The 19,212-nt window shown below is 38.8% G+C and overlaps 2 protein-coding genes across 4 annotated transcripts; one reads left to right on the top strand and one right to left on the bottom strand.

Annotated features, from left to right (window-relative positions):
* Positions 1-4,987: 4,987 nt before the first annotated feature.
* mtmr6 (myotubularin related protein 6) lies at positions 4,988-10,611 on the bottom strand. The gene is made up of 15 exons (XM_079576432.1): positions 10,406-10,611; positions 9,104-9,223; positions 8,842-9,004; positions 8,606-8,763; positions 8,168-8,296; positions 7,946-8,080; positions 7,719-7,851; positions 7,347-7,456; positions 7,141-7,266; positions 7,022-7,071; positions 6,855-6,948; positions 6,664-6,770; positions 6,397-6,531; positions 6,151-6,277; positions 4,988-5,574 (listed from the first exon to the last, which is right to left on the bottom strand). Exons 1-15 carry the CDS (start codon positions 10,427-10,429, stop codon positions 5,215-5,217), a joined length of 1,971 nt encoding a protein of 656 aa, XP_079432558.1. The 5' UTR covers positions 10,430-10,611; the 3' UTR covers positions 4,988-5,214.
* A 515-nt stretch (positions 10,612-11,126) lies between these two features.
* Positions 11,127-18,873, top strand: nup58 (nucleoporin 58). Of its 3 annotated transcripts, XM_079576067.1 has the most exons (13): positions 11,127-11,482; positions 11,876-12,051; positions 12,476-12,748; positions 12,843-13,008; positions 13,080-13,145; positions 13,383-13,557; positions 13,640-13,719; positions 13,793-13,911; positions 13,982-14,064; positions 14,147-14,348; positions 17,071-17,154; positions 17,537-17,632; positions 17,785-18,873. In XM_079576067.1, exons 1-13 carry the CDS (start codon positions 11,403-11,405, stop codon positions 17,949-17,951), a joined length of 1,767 nt encoding a protein of 588 aa, XP_079432193.1. In that variant the 5' UTR covers positions 11,127-11,402; the 3' UTR covers positions 17,952-18,873. The 3 variants fall into 3 exon arrangements, with proteins under 3 accessions (XP_079432193.1, XP_079432194.1, XP_079432195.1); XM_079576068.1 differs by lacking the exon at positions 17,071-17,154; XM_079576069.1 differs by lacking the exons at positions 17,071-17,154; positions 17,537-17,632.
* The last annotated feature ends 339 nt before the right edge of the window (positions 18,874-19,212 follow it).

Below are 19,212 nucleotides of genomic sequence, written 5' to 3'. Positions count from 1 at the left end.
ACTTTCAGCCTCCTCTCCCCTCCTTCCATCTTTCCTTAACCAACTTCTCTCTCTCTTCTTCCTTCTACTGCCGGCTCTACTCTTCCGGCCCAATGCAAGCAAACAATGTCTGCATTCATCCACCCGGGGCACCCCACAACAACACAAACCGAGTCCCAGACGAGAACACCAACTCAACACACACACACATACGAGGGTGTCCCCAGAGAGTGGCGTATCATCTCAGTGTTTTTCTGCCCAGATGTCACTCATGTGGTGTCTTTCCAGCAAACACCTGACTTGAGTCTTTTTATTTTATTTTTTTATTCTTCATAGTTTAATTTTGTCGCATAGTATTATAGGGACCCTAGAGCCTAATTTTTGAGCTTTTATCACTGTTGTAATGTTGTTCTTTATGTAAAACACTCTTGGAAATGTTCAAGTTTCATTCAGTTCCTCCATCTCAGGAGCTCAAAATGCAGACCCTATAACCCACTTATTTCAGCACTCAAATTGGCTCATCACAGAGTATTTTTTGCAAATAACCAGCAGCTATTGTGTTCAGCTTTATTCGACTAGTTCACCCCACCCACCACCTCACACACATTATTTTAAGTATTAAGCTTGACCTTGTAAAGAGTAAAGTATTTTAAATGCCTGAATAAAGAATAACCTAAAAAGAAACATGATAACCATGAAAGCATAAAATACAAGCCAGACTCTTTGTAGGCTGTTTGACTGGGTAAACTTGAAGATGACAGGGGAGCAGATGGCCAGTGGGTCAGGGAGGTTACTCATGAGTGGCTTCCGTTTCTACATAATGAGACAATGAATGGACGCCCAAACTGTTCGTGGGGGTCTACTGTTTAACATAGCCAGAGCCACCTGTGCCTCTCACTAAATGGTCCAGTAATCAATTACTGTGTATTTGCAAGTGGGGTTGACACAATGTTGGTGGTGGCTGAGGCAACACATTGCCTTGTTACGAATAAGTCTGAGTTTAGTTGAACACTTTTATATAATCAGCAGCACCGTCCTCGAGGTAGGGATTATTTGGAGCAAAATAAAGCTGTTTAAAAGAAGCTAAAGTGTTACATGAACTTACATGATACGCCCTGACAATTATGACCAGGAGTGCACGGTACCATTGTCGCTTTTTAGGTGAAGACAGTGTATTCCCCAGTGAATTAGAGAATTAGACATTTTTTGTGTTTGTCTGCCAGTGGAACATAACAAGACTGTAAAGTGTATTGTCACAGCAAAATGTAGGTTTAACCTAAAGTGCTGTGTAACTGTTCCTGTCCCTTAAAAAGTGTTGATACTTTGATAAAATATTGATACTTGGTATTGCGACAAAGGCATATTGCTGAATATCGCAGAACAATGTATTGTGCCAGCCCTAGTATCTAGTTACTGTTTACCAGTGCATTTGACACATCCACACACCCTTCAGTCGAAGCCACTCTCCATCTGTCTAAATGGGGTTTCCATTTCGCTCCCCCTGAGTGGAGCTCTAAGTGGGACAATCAGAGGACATCTTCAGTCTCCTTCTTACTGTACTCCTGTTTTTCCAAAGTGTTTGTGTGTGTCTGAATGCTGATCATGCTTTTAGCCCTTTCACATTAGATAGGCCTCAGGATGCAAATATTGACGTGCGTGAGTGCCTAGAGTGCTAAATATATACTTTGGTGTCCAGCATGTCCAGCACATCTGTCAGTACTGCTTTTGTAAGTCATATTTGGATACAGCTTTGCAAAAGAAAAAATGCAAATCCTTTCAAGGCAAATATCTTGAAGTCTGTTCTGTATTGCAATAAGGAGTGGTTGTTGTAAAAGCTTGTTTAAACACCAAAGCTCAACCAAGAAAGAATCATACGCCCTTGTTACTCAAAACAGGTCAAACCACATACCAGCGAGAGAATTAGTCATATATTTTCATCTTTGCTCATTGGGATTTCCATGCCACTTGCCATTATTTATTTTGAACAAAACACAAGAACTAGCTGTCATCTGCACAACTTGCCCTCAAATATTGGGTTATCAAATAGATTGATCAGAAGTGGGTTGCGAGACTTTCCCAGAAAACATTCCTATTAAGATTTATGCACAGAAAAAGTATAAAGACAATATTTTAGATTTTATTTCACAAGTGGAAGTCGTATTTGGCTCTTGGCTTGTCATCCTAGGGTGAACACCATACCAGTTGAGAATCACTGATCTAAACTAATCTCTGCCATAAAAAAAAACCTGCATAATAGGATATTCCTCTAGTCAGGGGATTCTGACCAATAGCTTGGCTCGACATCTGGAGATGAGTCCCCGGGCACTGCACTGCGGCCGCTCACTGCTTCTTACAGGTTGGCACAGGGGCATCAAAGGATGAGTCAAATGATGAATTTCCCTTGGAGGACAATAAAGTGAGCCATGACCATTTTAAATATAGGCTATAACCGCTGTAAAGAGACAGGAGTTCAGTGTATGGTACTTGAAATATGAAGCACCAGTGCAAAATATTCTATCTTTTGAATGGGAAAAAGTCAAGTATTGCATTTTGAAGTTTTAAATTTAGTATTGCGACAGCACAAAATCAGTCCCTATTGTTGTTGAAAATCTCTGTACAGTTTGCCTATATCAAACTGTGAAGTATTTTATGTGCTTTTACATTCCAATCCTTCTGTGCTCTATTTGCCATTGGGGCGGGGAGCAGCAGCAGCAGTCTGTGCCCGGGCTTGTGACATATGTTTTACTGGAAACAAGTGAAGTAATCTCAAGTAAGTGGTTATCAAGATAAGGATTTATGTGACGTGTTTGTAAGACTACCTCATGTGTGGTTAGCAAATGTGCAGTAAGCCTCTGCAGTTTAGAAAGCCTTAAACAAGTTTAAATAAATAAATGGTAAAGTGAGTTAGATTTTTAGGGAAGGCAAGTTTATATGTCGAGCACAATTCCTACACAAGGCAATTCAAAGTGCTTCACAGTTGCATAAAATTACAAGAATCAATTTCAGTAAAAGGCAAGGGTGCAGTCCTCATGAAGACTGTTCCAGATTTTGGCTGCATTAAACTGAAACACAGCTTATTTTGAAGTTATTTTTTCTTCCAAATGTGTTTTTTTGTGTGTGTCTTTAATGTGTTATATGAAACTGGAGGAAAGCATTCATTTTTTGTTTGACCAGAGGTTTGTATAAAAGATATGTCTAAGTTCATGAATCAGCTCCATGTGTTTATTTTTGAAAATCGAGATTGATCAATATGTGAAAAAAAAATCATGATGAATCTTTTAACCATATTGTCCAGCCCTATAATGTTATCATGCTTGCTCGATGTTCTCTCCTTTCTAAATTCAGAAATATCTATAAAAGGAGGGCACTTTTCTTCTTGTAATATGCTATGTTTTACCTACTCTCTTTGTGCTATAAAAGATTAACAGCCCCGAGTGTGCCCTCCACAGCTTTGTCTCAAGCAGCGTGTTCTGCATCTTTTATGAGAAAAGATGCCTACACTACATCCAGGAGGTGCAGGTGCATCACAACCAAGAGTTTGTCAAGAAATGGCGGCAGTGCTAACGTTAGTCAACTCACCAGTCAAGGAAACTGTTTCAATATTTTCCTTGCTCCTTGTTTTCTGTTCCTCATGCAATTTTCTGATTATTCATACTACTAGTATTGTATTTAACGTCATTCATCATAGTTGGGAGTCTGTGCGAGCCACGTCGAGCATCCCCAGACCAGTCCGGGTTGGGGAACTTCAATGGCAACCTTATCCTAGCTTTATAATGACTTCTTTAATTGCAAATGAATATGACTTGCCTGTAAAAAGAAAGCTATTTGTTTGTCACAAGAATGGTGCTGGAATTGAATAGTTTAATGTCAATGCCTCAGTACAGACAGTTCTATCAAAATACACAGGCAGCTGCAGCAAATGAAAGCAGTTATTGTTGTGGACATTTGCACACACGCCCACACGAACAAAAACAACATTGATATCGTTTACACTGGAGTTTACTCTAGTTCAAGATGTGCATTTAGCACTTCTAAGTCCCTTCACTGGTGCAGTATCAAGACACAGAATAACCCACAGCCCTCCATAATCACATGCATATCCCCACGGCCTGAGCTTGACCCATTTCAGAGGCTGCTGCAAAAACATGTGGCTCTGAGAATGTTCTTTCCCAGTCTGACGTCGGCTACACCTTCACATGACATAATGTAGTTTTAACCATACCACTTTGTTTATTATCAAAATACAAAGTTGTTGTGGCTTTTGTGTGGGTGTGCTTGTTGTTCCCAAAACAGGCAGCTGGCATAAATAATCGGTTGGTGGCTCAGTTAGGTGAAGATCGGATTTGGGCATCATTGAGCATTAGTTGATCAGATTTATAATAGCAAATGGATGACAGGATTAAATAATCAATTTCTAAATCAATTTTTTTGTCAAGCACATCTGTGACCAAATGTAGGTTGACTTCTGTACTCACTGCAAAGCACACCATTTCAATTTTCAGTCTCAATTTTGGGACAATTAAATTACTGAATCACTGGTTCAATGTTTCTCCATATACGGGAAAGGAAATCATAACATCTCCACTTCGAGTAGCACCTACAAATGCCACAGTCTTGTACTTTAAACGCTGTCCATGTTTATTAAACGACTTTTTAACTATTCAGCAAGTCATCCGTTTGTTTCTTAGAATGTTTTATTCTATTCTATAAATATGAGTTATTCTTCAGTTTTGGACCCCATAAAACAAGGCCAAATGTTAAATAAAACTAAATTAATATTCTCTGTAATTTATGTCAGTAATCCACAGCAAAAGTTTAAAATGGGTTTCTCTAAATGTATATTTTTTTCTTATTCACCGACACATCTCTCCTTAACTTTATTGGTGGCAACATTTTATTGTCAAGTTTAGATTGCATTGCGTTTGTCTGTTCTCAAACAAAAACATGAAGGTGACACAAAGAATCCAAGCGAGTGACTTTTTCCAGGAGGATATTTATTCTTTCGAGATAGTCCATAATTTTCAATAGTGCTTTTTGAACATTCATAAAAAAACAAGCTCTTCCTACAGGTAAAGTGTATGACATATTTTTTCCATATAGATTTTGACCATACATACAGACACTGAAGCTCACTCAATCTTGCCCATAATAGAATCAGTACATAATCATTTAGACATATTTGATAAGCGTCTCACTTGGTCACTATAGTCCATTCAAATCCCACTGTGTTTGGTCTCAGCAGGTCATGCGAGCCACCCCGAACTCTAGACTGACCACAACTGGCTCCTCTTTGGGCAGCTCGTTGTTGTATGTCCCTTCCAGCTCACCGTAGCTCTGTTTCCTGCTCTCGGTGCCGCTGCTGCCCTCTACTGTCCGCTCCGTGTCAGTGCTCTCCAGCGCCTCCTCGCCAACCTCATCCTGTTCGTTGTTCTCCTCCACCTGCCGTTGCTGCTCCTTGTGGTTGATGGGCGCTCCCAGGATGAGCGAGTCGGGCCGCGGGGGGAGGGTGTGGGGGGTCGAACGCTGGTCTCTCGTGGGGGGAAGTGCAGGGGCGTCGGAGGTCACAACAGGCGTCACACCGAGCTCATGAAGTCTCTGAAATATGAAATAATATAAAATGATAAAAAATGATATTTTGTATAAAGAAGTGTGTGGTATAAATAAGAAAGTTATTTTTGTTTTGTTTTTATGTTAAATAGCCAGGCCAAAAAAGTCACCACTTGAATGTTGTGGCCAAACACTCTGAAAATACTAAATGACCAGGTTAATCCATAATTGGTGGCATAGTGGCGCAGCAGTTAGCGCTCGTGCTTCACAGATGTCCTGACCACAAAAGCAAATAAATAAAATCGATAGATGTTTTGTTCCCTGATGGCACTGGGATATTCCAAGATGTCAATGTCAAGACTTATCGCACTCAAATCATGATAAAATGATGAAACCCCTGTCTCTGTTTTTGTGAAATATGTTTGTCCCTAGATCTTGTGACATTGTAGCAGCATTTCAAAACGGTGCTTTACTGAATGCATGTCGTAATCAAAGCAAAATATTACAGCGTGACTTCTGTTTTTTTTTTGGTGGCAACTTTCCAATTGGCCAAGCAGTGTGCGTATTTCCACATTGTCTGTTAGACGAAAGACAAACAAATTGAAGTCGTAAATAAGCACTTACCTTCTCCAGTGCTTGCAGCGTGCTCTCGGCCTGAGCGGTTTTCTCCTTGAGAGTCAGAATAGTCTTCAAAATAGACTGACGTGGATGCATGGATCGGTCAAACTGATGGTACATGTTCCTCCAGAACCTTTGTTTAAAAAATAAAAAAAAGTAAATAAATAATGCAAATTATTTCATATGGTGAGCTCACTCATATCAACAACAAAAAGCAACCTCAAAGCTGAATGAGTTTGACTGAATACTGACTTGAAATGGTAGGGCAGCGTTGAGGGCTCCAGGACCGGGTGTTCGTCATTGTATGCAGAGTTATAAAAAGGGCTTAAGTAGTTCTGTTTGTCACCAAGGAGGAACGCCCACAATGAATGAGTTCGCTCTTTTAACCTGTAAATTAAATAAACATAAGGTCAATGTGACAGGTTTTGGGGAAATCAAATAGCTTGAAGACAATTTGATAAGTATAGAAAGGAAAATTCAGACAACGCAATACATCTGAAACAGAGAAACTGCACTCACTGTAGTTCCTCTCTTTGTCTTTCATTGTTGCCGAGGAAGTTTCCGTACTGGCAGGAATGGACATGTTCATGAATCTGCAGCAGGAACCACTCACTGAACTCAAATGCCTAAAAAAAATGCATATACATTACTTTCACAGAAGAATTCAGTACATATATTTTAATCGTTTTTCCTATTAGTCAGCAACATACCTGAGGGAATTGTTCTGTAAGCTGCCAGACACATTCAAGAAACTGTGTGAAGATTGGAGACACTTCTTTGGGATCCCCATCCAACTGATCACATCTAGAGAAACAAACGCGCATAAATTAATACACACAAAGCACAACACAGTAACAGTACTTTTTCTTGGACTTACCTGTCTGCAAACTTGTGACCAAAGGAGATCCAGTCTTTCTGAATCAACACCTGGCAGACAAGAATATTAGATAAGTAGTAGTATAAGTGATACTGGACACATTATTATGCTGTATTTACCATAAAGCCTTTAATGGTTCGGTAGTAAGGGTCCATAAGCAAAGACCCCAGGGCACAGACTTGGGCCGTTCTGTCCCAGCCGTCCGAACAATGTACCAACACACTGGCTCCTTCATTCGTCACTGCCTGATCAGTGACAGCAGAAAACATTTACCACAAAAGCAATATTTAAATATTTGATTCTGTAAATGATATTCAAAATGCACCTGAGCTAAAAATACAGCAGCATCTAAAACAGCTTTAATATGTCGCAGCCAGCCACTGCTCTCCAAACCAGCAAGGTAGTCGCTCATAGTAAGTGACTTTGTTCCAATCACTGAAAATCAAGAGAATAATGTTATTGAACTATCATAAATGCAACTGTTATTATACATTTTATTATAACAGTAGATACAATTTAGTAAGTTAAAGGGGACATATCAAGTTTTTTTTAACCCTAACCCTCATCACATACACAACAGTAGTGCTTCACTTTATTCACGCAACTAATCTGAAGCGGTCTCCCCCTCATTAGCAGAAATTGTGTTGGACGCCCTGCACTTTGCCATTGATTTGTTAGCAGAAGAACATAATATTACCTTCTAGTAATTTCTGCAGACTACCTCTCATTACATGGATGTTTTCAATGCCAACAAACTGGAAGCGTATGTTGGAGTAGTTGTCCTCATTTTCATAACCTTTACCAGCGGCTCGGTTTGCAAGTGCATTTAACTGTAAGAAGAAATATGTCAAAGTATAAAAAATATTATAATAATGTAATGTTAATGTAAAAAGCCAAGCTGAAATCAAATCTTCCATGTCCTACCTTTGGTCTTGTATCCATGACATAGATAAACCTGCTGTTATGATTTGCTTTACTGATGGCCTGCAACATGCTTTCATCTTCCAAACAGCGTGCACTGAAGCCAGAGAGAGGCTGACTGCACCGGCACACTGCAGCCTGTTGAAAGGGACAATGGCAAATTAAATGGACTGTACTGCAAAATCACTGCAAAGCCAAAATATGTGTGATATTAAACATACTAACCTTCCTTTCTTGGTAAAAGTATGTGAGAACAGGAAAGCGGCCTTTACTCCTGAACTTGGAGCTCCCAACAATGATAGGCTTACTGGCAGCAATAGGAACATACAAGTCCCGCGGATATGTTTCACACACCTGGAAAATTAAAAAAGGGAAGAGTATATGACAAGATATATTACACTGTGATAAATTAAACACATCAAGGGCCTTATGCAAGTAATAAATAGCCCTTTAGTGCCCACATGTGCCTATACTCTGATACTGCAAGAGGGCCAAGACAAATAATACAGCTAGTTGGTCCTAAGCTAAACAAAATTGGATCGAGGTTGAGCAGAAAATCTATTCATACCATTGTAAGACAAAATAGCAAATTTCAGAAGCCCAGAAACATAAGTTCTATTCTTATTATTAATAAGTATTATGAAGTATTACGAATTAGTTGACCTTATAGTCTCGGTTGACGTCAGTGAGCTGCCATTGGTCACAAGGGACACCCATCCGCTCATACTCTGCCCTCAGATCAATCAGCTGCCAACCCTCTTCCCTCTGTTGGTCATTCTGTTTAGGATTGTAGGAGAATGCATAGAGCTCCTCGTAGGACACTACAAAAAAAGTGGTGAATATCTGTCATTATTTAAAAAACGGCAATAAAAAGATGCTCTCATAATCAATGCACACACCAGGCCGTAAAAGACGCAGCAAAGAGCTGTAAATATCATGGCAGTCTCGCTCTCTTGGTAAAACAAAATGTACCACTCTGAAATTGCGGCACTGGAGGACCAAGGGGCAGCCTGAAGTGGTCAGTGATAACTTCTCCACTGAGGCTATGTGGTGATGCAAAATCTGAAAATAGACGTGTCAGTTTGGTACTTAGTTAGTACAATGCAGTATAATAGGAAGAAAACACTCAAAGGTATATTTAAATAAATAAATACTTCTCACCCAGATCTCCTGCGCGGCTGTGGAGCTGCTCTCTACAAAGATCAGATGTGTTGCAGTAAGGTACAATGTGCCATTTGTGGATTTGTTACTGAAACGGTCCATGAGCCGCACATGCTCCACCTACAAACACAAGTAAAACCACAAGGCCTTTTAATAAGCTATAACATACTAAAGATCCAATAAATTATATGTTCAAATGGCAATGGATTGACAACATAGGTGTAATCATTTTCCAACTGTGTTTAGCCAAGGCTTGTAAAAGCTTTCACAAGTGTTAAGTTAAATATTTGTCAAAGTCACAAGTTAGGAACAGGAACAAAGAAAGTTGAGCTGTCAGCAGTAAATATTGGAGGTAATATGTTATTCACTGTGCTAATGTTACATAGAGGGGAAAACATAATAAATTGAATCACATAAGTCTCAGGCCTAAGGTTTGGAAACATACAATTGTTATTCCAGCAAACTGTCCAAATGATTACCACCACAGTGGTTTTCTTGTTGAGTCAGACATCCCCTTCCTTCCTGGCCCTTTTGTCTGTGTCAGGCAGTTGCAGATATGATGAAAAGTAGAAAGCTGTTTTTTTCCCCCCTTCACAAACTATGCAAATAAATAAAATAATTTGCAGATATTGTATGACTTTACGTAAAGCAGGAGTTGTCAAGATATCTAAATGTTTTTATATTTATAAAATGTTATTTCTACACATTGTGCATATACTATAGCCTATGCAGGCTCAATTGCTGCATGTTCTTTCCCAATAGCTACAAAACATGAACAAGAAAAGCCAGATAACCGATTAAGAACCAAGCTTTCTGGCGTGCACCCTAATCTGTGGATGTGCGCGTCTGTCTGTATTGACTAGTTCAAGATCAAATTGCAGTCAGCAAGTAACACCCAAAACGTTATTTTATCCCAACTTTAAAAAAAAAAAAAGTTGGACTCAATGACATCTTCCACAGCCTAAATATTTGTTGTCAGAATCGTGTCATTACAGATGCTCTGACTAGGGTGACATGACATGAATCTCACAGCGCGTGTAAACTGAAACAAATCTAAATTGCAAGCTTCCTGGAGCACAGGGAAACAAACATCCCATTGATGCTCATCAGGACTCTTCAAGTTGTTGTTTTGTTGGCGACACCTGCCAACAACCATGTTATTATCATCTATTTGAAGACAATTATAGACAAAGGACTGACGTTTAGCACGAAAAGCACACAGCATATAGAACATTTTATCCGGGTAAGGCCGTGCTGCTGTCTCGATCCAGCCTACTTGAATTAGCTGCAAATGTTAGCTACCTTTGGCGTTCGGATATGCTCCATTTTCCGAGTCGAAACAGCTGACACCACCTACTAAACCTCAAGCGATGCTGTCCAGAAATACATGTATCATTGATAGGGAGAGCTCAATTCTGCAACACAAACCACCTGAACTTTGACAGAGGCAACTGATATGTGTTTATTGTCAATTTTCTTTTCTTCCTCCATCCGCGTTAAGCCAGTGGTAATCACCATAATACATTATGTTGGAGAATTTCAAAATAAACTTGCGCCGGGTCTACGTGTAGCTTTTTGTTAGTGGGTTTGTGTTTGGCAGTTTCGTTTCTACCAAAGATGTTCTAAAATATCATGACTAAATTAATATTAGATACAGTGCACAGTGTCGACGGAGCGAAATAAAATCACATTTCCCCCATTATTTTTTTTAAAGAGTTTAAATTATAGACATATTTTACATCCACAAAAGGCAGCAAAAAAGATTCTGGTGGATTTTTCTGCAACTTAAACCCCATATATTTTTTATTTGTGTAAATTTACTTTTATTTACATCCGCCATGCCACCAGAAACAGCGCATGCGTGAGGCGTCAGATGACACATGACGGGTATTTGTTATGTCATACATACTCCAGGTCGGTAAGTGGCGGTAATGCCCCAACACTGTGGCTAACCTCCAGCAAGTCTAATAGAAGAAGAAGACCAAAACCAAAACCAGGCGGGGAGTTAAAAAGAGATGTGTTCATGTGGAAAATAAGATTTGTTTTATATTGCATTGTTTTGAATATTATATCGCTTCGTGAGGCTCAGAAACCTTGAATGTTGAAACATAGTGTTGTAGGTCTATCATCTCCTAAAAGTACCTGGTTCATTTTGTATAAGAAGAAGCCAGGAGTGGTCCACATGCGGGGCTCCATCGATGCTAACTAGCTCGTTAGCTGAGATGCTGTTTCACTTAGCGCCTTAACGTGTGGCTTAGTTTTTCTTTGCCGTTAAGCTTTGAATGCTTTCATTTGCAAAATGTCGGGCTTTACCTTTGGATCGGGGACGTTTGGATCTACGAGCACAGGCGGGGGATTATCATTTGGTGCTGCTACCAGGTAATAAACTAACCTAGCAGTTAGCAGTTAAACGTTTAAAGTGTAGCTACGTTTTTCAACAAGATGACGTTAGATGTGTCTGTGTGCTGGAGGGCCTATACATAACGTTTGGTCTTTCATTGTCTGAATTATGTTAAATAATACACATATGCCATTGCATATCTATTGGATATTGTATATTCTGCATGAGTGATGAATATTGATTGATAAGCATCAACAGTAAACAAACGAACAACCCAAGAAAACAACAAAAACTTGGGCTTCCATTCATGATCTTGCAGTTTAATGTAATGTTTCATCAACTGTGTTGTTTGTCAGGGAGAATATGTTATGAGAATTGGGAAATAAAGCTGATTTGTCACCTATCACAAACACACCTTCCATTATTTACAGTGCGCCTGCTGCGAGTACTGGAGGATTCTCCTTTGGGACGGTTTTGGGAACAGCAGCAGCAGGAGCAGCAGTAGCACCTGCAGCATCCACCACCGGTACCCCTTCTTTAGGTCTTGGAGGAAGTCTCTTTGGTCAGAAACCCACGGGAGGATTGTCTTTTAACACACCCGCAACAAGTAACTAATTACCTTTTTATTGATTATGCTTTACAGGTGTTCACTTTGTGTAAAAATGAAAACAACATTATTGCAATATATCTTTTTAGTGTACTTCTAGGTACGTACAGATTCTAGGTATGTACAGGGTCAAATTCATCTTTAAGCATTAGTAGTACAGATCATGCAAGTACACTAATGTCAAATATTCACTGCAATTAATGATAGTTACTTCTAGCAAGTATAAGGGGCTCAGATGGTAGAGCGTGTCGTCAAATAACTGAAACCTTAGCAGTCCGAATCCCGGCTCCCGCAAGTACATGTTGTCATTGGTTACTTGATGCATCAATGATAGGTGATAGGTGGAAAAGCATGATGTAAATCAAACCAGTTTTGATTTGACATTATCATGTTTTTATCTTTCCATTTGCCTTTCTTCTCACAGGCACAGCAGCCACAGCATCAGTTGGCACTGGCTTTAGCCATCCCTTCAACAAACCAACCGCTTCAGCAACACCTTTCTCCCTCACAACTACTGCTGCTACGTCGACCGCTGCCCCTGCTGGAGCGGGATTGTCATTTGGCTCCATCCTGACCTCCACTGCTCCACAACAACCCTCATTAACAGGTTTTAGCTTTGGCACAACAACCACCACCAATGCAGCTTCAACTGTTCCATCCCTCGGGGGTGGTCTCTTCTCAAACACAGCCTTAACAGGTTAGATATAGCAGAAAGACTAAAACATAGATAAAGCTTTGGTAAATTGAAGTTCAACTAAATGAATCAATTCTCCATTTTATTTTTGTTTAAGGATTGGGTCAGACCACACTTGGCGGCGGAGGACTCACTCTTGGTTCACTGTTGACTACCTCCACAGCAGCTCCAGCAGCACCTGCTCCAAGTTTAGGGCTTGGTGGTGTTGACTTTAGTACTTCATCTGAAAATAAGAGTGACACATCTTCTGGAGCCAATGCACAGTATGTCTTCACAAAAACCTTTGTCTCTTCCATAACAGTTTATAACCTTCTAATAAGCATTTGGTTCACAGGGACAGTAAAGCTTTAAAAGATGAGAATCTTCCACCACTCATTTGTCAAGATGTGGAAAACTTTCAGTAAGTGTATTTGGTTTAGTGTCTACTAGTAGTCCCACATTTTTATTAGAAGCATCAGGTAAAGTTACCAAATATATTATCATTAATAAAATAATAATAATTATTATATAATCATTGTAGTATATAATAATTGTATTATATTTATCATATATTGTATAATATATATTATTATTATTACTAATAATTAATTATTTCGTTAAATTAATGTTATTTGTTATTGTTCATTTGCTTTTGCAGGAAATTTGTAAAGGAACAGAAGCAAGTGCAGGAAGACATTAGTCGAATGTCATCCAAAGCCATAACTAAAGTTCAGGATGATATGAAGACCCTGAAACAGCTCCTTTCAGTTAGTTCCAGCGGTCTTCAACGGCAGGCTTTGGCTATTGACAAGTTAAAGTTGGAAACAGCACAGGTAAAGGCATATTGTTGTCATGCATTCTGTATAATAGTTACTGTTAGCAAATGCTTTATTGTTCAGCTCCTTTTTCCCCCAGGAGCTGAAGAATGCTGACATAGCGTTGCGTACACAAAAAACGCCACCTGGACTTCAACATGAAAACACTGCTCCATCAGAGTAGGTGATCCATCTTGAAATGGACATAAGCAAGTGAAAGATTTTAATTAAAATTCTTATTTCTCTTGCTCAGTTATTTCCGTAGCTTGGTTGAACAGTTTGAGGTACAGTTGCAGCAGTACCGGCAACAAATAGAAGAGTTGGAAAATCATTTGACAACACAAAGCAGTGGCTCGCACATCACACCACAGGGTAAGGGGATCGTAGACATTTAATTTTTGCAAATGAGCACCGTGAACAACTTCATACTTTTTATTTACAGACTTGACCTTAGCTATGCAAAAGTTATATCAGACCTTTGTGGCACAGGCTGCCCAACTCCAAATTGTCCATGAAAATGTGAAGGTCAGTTTCTATCCACCATCGATTTCAGAAGGACACAAAGGATTTGGAAGTTTACAACGTTTTACAAGGTTTTTTCTTCTAGGTCTTAAAGCACCAGTACCTTTCATACCGACGAGCTTTCCTGGAAGACTCCACTGATGTTTTTGAGTCCAAACGTGCGTCCAACAGGAAGTGGCAAAGCACTCCACGAGTGACTACAGGCCCCGCCCCTTTCTCCAGTGTCCCCAACGCAGCAGCGGTTGCCATGGCTGCCACCCTGACCCAACAACAGCAGCCAAATCCAGGTCTGACTGCCTACAAGTTTTAGATGCTTCTACTTCTCTAACATTTAGAAACGAAAGCTTTCAGGCTTCCAGTTTTATTGAGCAATAGTGAAATACCTTGATATTGTGTATATATAAAAATATTTAACTCCATTAAATGAAAATTTGGTAGACAAATGTGGTGTTAAATTATGGTATTATATAGTATAGTCAGAAGCTTTGTGATGCCTTGCAGTTCTCACTACAAGGGCCAGTTCCATGTAAAGAGCCTTAAACGAACAGGGAGGAATGTGTTGAAAAGTGTAGACAGACTGGCTGTGTTTTTTATTGAGCCTAAAGATTTTAAAGTTGGCTCCTTAAAACGAAGATCATCTCTTGGTGCACCTGCACTTACTGAATGTCAACTAAGGACATGTTGTCTATACACTTGATTAAAGAACATTTTTTAGCTACTCACTTGAATTTTGTTTAGAAGAACAAAATATGCATAGGTACATTAATGAAGACCAATATTTGAAGGATATTTATGAAAGGATTAGTGCTGTGACTTAATTCAGAGTTATTTTAATACTAATTTATAAGTTGCATTTTGTGTCAATTAAATGTATGGCAAATTTCATGTAAATTATCTATTTAAATGCCAAATCATCACTGTTGTTATATGCACTTTTTTATTTTTAAGCCTCGTTTCCCCCCCACATAATTTTCAATTTGAGCAAATAATACAGCTAATGCAGAATTAATATAAGTTTGTTTTACATCAATGTAAAAGCGTGCGCTGCAGTAAAAAAAAAAGCAAAAATGTTTTATGACATATACCTCAAATAGTAATGGCAAACCCGTGTGTTTTGCCATGTACCTAGGCCCTTGCCTTTTGAACTATTGATGTATTACATGAAGAAAAATGTTTCCTGCAATTTTTCAGGAAATAATTTTGTTACAATTATGACAGATTTTTATTTACCACCTCAAAATCAATCTTGAATTTGAATAATTAATGACCTTTTGTGTGTGTGTTCTCCCAGTTAATTATAAACAGTGATACCTATTCTGCACAAAGTCTGTTGCAAAATGGCCTTTGGCATTTTTTTTAAGAGCCAAGGTACAAAACTATCTGTTCCATTATTTCTTCGTATTACTGTGTTTTCTTCATGGTCTTGTCTGAGAATAGGCATTTTATCATTTCTTGTGAATTTATTCATGTGCCTTAGTGAAAAGAGGCAATTTTATTTCACTAATAAGGAAACCAACCCGTTCATTATGTGCAAAGTTTCTCACACTTTTTAATAACCCCTGCAATTCATCACAGTAGTTAGCACCACTGGCAGTGGCGGGATTGGGCATTTTGTTTTGTAAGGGCTATTGTCAGTGTTACAGGGCTGGATGAGGAGACTATTTGACTACTAAAGGCTTAAATGCTGTTTATATATATATATATATATATATAGATTATATATTCTACTGAACTTGTGCCAGTGTATGGACACGTGTCAAGTCAAACACATGTAAAAGTGTGTCTTGAATGTACAGTGTGATGTGATACATTTTGCTGCTCAGACCGGACCTTCAAACACAGTGCCAAAAGAGGCAAGCCACGGGCTTTGCCAATCAGTTTGACTTCATATTTTCCTAAGTTGTCTAAGTTAAAGTAAATTATTTAATGTCATCCTTTATTTCTTTCAGTTAACAATGAAAGATAAAAAAAAATTATGGCAGCATCGTTACCTTCTATCATTCATCAAAAGTTAGTATTACTTGACAGTAATGTGCTCACAAGAACTTTTCTATCTTATCTACACATGTAGATTATTTTTAAAACTGTTTGTCTTCCATTTAAGCAGTCTCAAATAAATTATATTTAGACAAGATAGTATTATCTTGTAAAAACAGTGGGCACTTTTGAATCTTATAGATGGTATCGTGAATATAGAAATGTTGTACTTGGGCAAAGTTTCTCCTTTGGGACGGCATCATGATTTAATGTTTAAGTATTGAAGATCAGAGGAGCAGAAAATAAGAATTTACCTAGTCTCTTTTTGTAGTTAATGACCCAGAAGATAATTCCACTTCTAACATGTATGTTTTTGAATCTCTTCACTATACTTCAGTCCAGTACAATCTCAAATCTGTTTACAATCAGCCACACAACTGTAGTGCGACGAGTGCCAAGAGTCTATCACTATGTTAATGATTTTACACTGAGCTGCCTGCTCATTTTTCACAAAAACTGAGTGCTTTACAGTAGATGCGTGTTGTGACTGATATAACCAATGCCTGTAACACAGTATTTAATATTTAATATGGTGTGCCTTTTAGATGTATTCACTTATGGTGTGATGCGTGTGCTAGTTCATTCACTCAAAGAAATTAGAAACTTGTCAATCAAAGTAGCAATTAGATTTGATTTTGTTAAAGTGTTTGTGTGTGATTCATCATGTAAGTGATATTGGATATTTAATTGACAATAAATAAATTTTAAAGCAGATAACTTTGTCCTTGTGTCATTTGAGTTAAATAATGACAGCAAGAAGAAAGTTAAAACAAAATTTAAACGTGTTTCTGAGTGAAAGAACTAGCACACTGAAGAAGTGTTTAACACTTAAAAGCTGCACAGAGATATCCTAAAAGGCACTACACATGTTGAGTTTTCTTATTGTAGCACACATGGCCTTTAGAAATAATTTAAATGCCCTCTTGCTCAGTTTACATTGAGAGGAATAAAGCAAACTCTCTTGTGCTTTAGGGACCCAGGCCACTTTGGGGGCCGGTTTTGGAAACCCCTTTGCCTCCGCAGTGGGCACTAACTTGGGCTCCTCCAGCCTGGGAGGTATTACCACATCTTTTCTGTAATATTTTCCTTCTGTGGTTTGCTCTTTAGGGAGGTCTTTATTTTGTCTTTAGAGAGGGTAGCTAGTGAAAACTGTATCTTTAGTAGGAGTTTTTGAGGATGTTTGCACATTTCAATCACTGTTACTACATCCTCATTAGCAATGTAAAGAATTCAAAGCTGGTCTGAACATGCTGTTTGTTTGTGTTGTGGCTGCAAGTCTTCCAGCTTTTGCCTCTTTGTGCCTCATGATGTGTTTAGTGAACATTTTTGTTTTGGTGCTTTGTGGTGGTGTGGCATTGGTGGATGCGGATTAAACCTTGAGCTAATTTTCTTTCCTTTGAGCACACCCATCTAAAACCTCTCTCACTTTCGTTCACAGGTTTTGGTGGTGGGCCAGGATTTGGTGGGGTGGGGTCTGGGGGATCTTCTTTTTCCTTCTCAGCCAATAAGCCCACTGGAGGCAGTCTGAGTGCAGGTACCACTCGATGTGTCTGCTGCATTCTTGTTATTTTAGACTTTAGTCAGTCATCTCTTCAAACCTTTTTTTTCTCTTCTAGCTTTTAGAATGAGTAGGAGATCTATTTTTGTATACTATGTGTTAATTATGCATCTGTCTGTCCTTTGTAGGTTTTGGCAGCAGCAGCACAGGTTTTAACTTCAGTAATCCTGGTCTCAACCCTTCAGCGGGCCTAACATTTGGAGTGTCTAACCAGCCTGCCACAGCCTTTGGCACCAGTGCACCGCTTCTCCAGCTGAAGAAACCACCTCCTGGTAATAAAAGAGGCAAGAGATAGAAATGGGAACAATACTGTAACCGGCTTTGTTTGATTATGTTCTTGATCCAGCTTGGCTTGTATTAAAATGCCATGATGCCATGATACAATGCTAAAATCTGAGATATTACAAAAATATTAAAATTGTCAAGCTTTTCATCAGGGGTCCTTTTCGTGAAGAAATACAAGCCTTTATATTTTTACTACCAACCACTGCTACATATTTCCATTGGATCATAGCCAGTTAAGTTCGCCAGAAGTGTATTTCTGTTAAAGTCTGCTTATGAACATTAAAGCTTTGAATAATTGTTTCTTCAAACATTAGACAGGCTAAATATATTAGTGATGCTACATGAAATTTGTACTAGTATATATTTTGCTAGACAAATCCCCAAGGTGTGCTTGAATTTGGCAGTGGTTTCCTGGGGAAAATAAAGCAAATCCGGGTATAATGAGGTCTCTGTGGCTCTGAGAAGCATTTTTAATCCCAAATTGTATTATTGACACTTGTCCATAGTGGGTTGAGGGGAAGCACACATTTTTATTTTTGTAACAAAAGTGGCTAGGAATGAGCAAGAGATTGTAGTCCAAATAACCGTTGTCTGTTTATAATTTGAATTGTTTTAAGAATTATTATTTTTGCTAAATGTTGTCCTTATGTACTTGAGCAAATGCATATTGTCTTACAGCTCCCACTAGGTGTTAAGTAAATCTCAGCGATTCTACTTGCTCTGCTCTATAACAACTTTGCACTTCCAAGTGTCTGTAATTGTTGAGTGTGCATGTATGCATTGCCCTGTATTGAGTTTTCCATCCAACGTATGCCAGAGATGTCTTTTGAGTGTTGAGTGTGGTTGAGATCAGCGTTTCAATGTCTTTTTAGTTATGTACCACCTACTGGTTGTTTTTGTGTTTTTCTGTTGCAAAGGTGTCTAAAAATGTGTGTCAATAAAGTCTTTTCCTAAAACTTGGGATTTCATTGTAACTGTGGAATGATGGTGTCTGCTCATAGGGGGCGTCAGTGAGTTAGTTTAAAACTATGAAGAAGTAGATGGTTGCTAGGCGACGGATCACATTTAACAGACGATTACCCGCAACATCAGTAGATCCCTGGATTATCAACCTCAGGTACATTAAACCTCTATCAGTTAGTTACTTTTTGTGTGTTTTTTTTTTTTAATTACACGTTTGAAACTACCCAGTAGTTGCCACAGTCCTTTGTCTCCAGACAGTGCCTCATGTTACCCGTTCTACGGTTACAAACTGCTATGTTGTCTCTTTT

This window comes from Gobius niger, assembly GCF_951799975.1.
Source record: "Gobius niger genome assembly, chromosome: 18".
NCBI lineage: Eukaryota > Metazoa > Chordata > Actinopteri > Gobiiformes > Gobiidae > Gobius > Gobius niger.
This window is presented reverse-complemented; position numbering and strand designations above follow the sequence as displayed.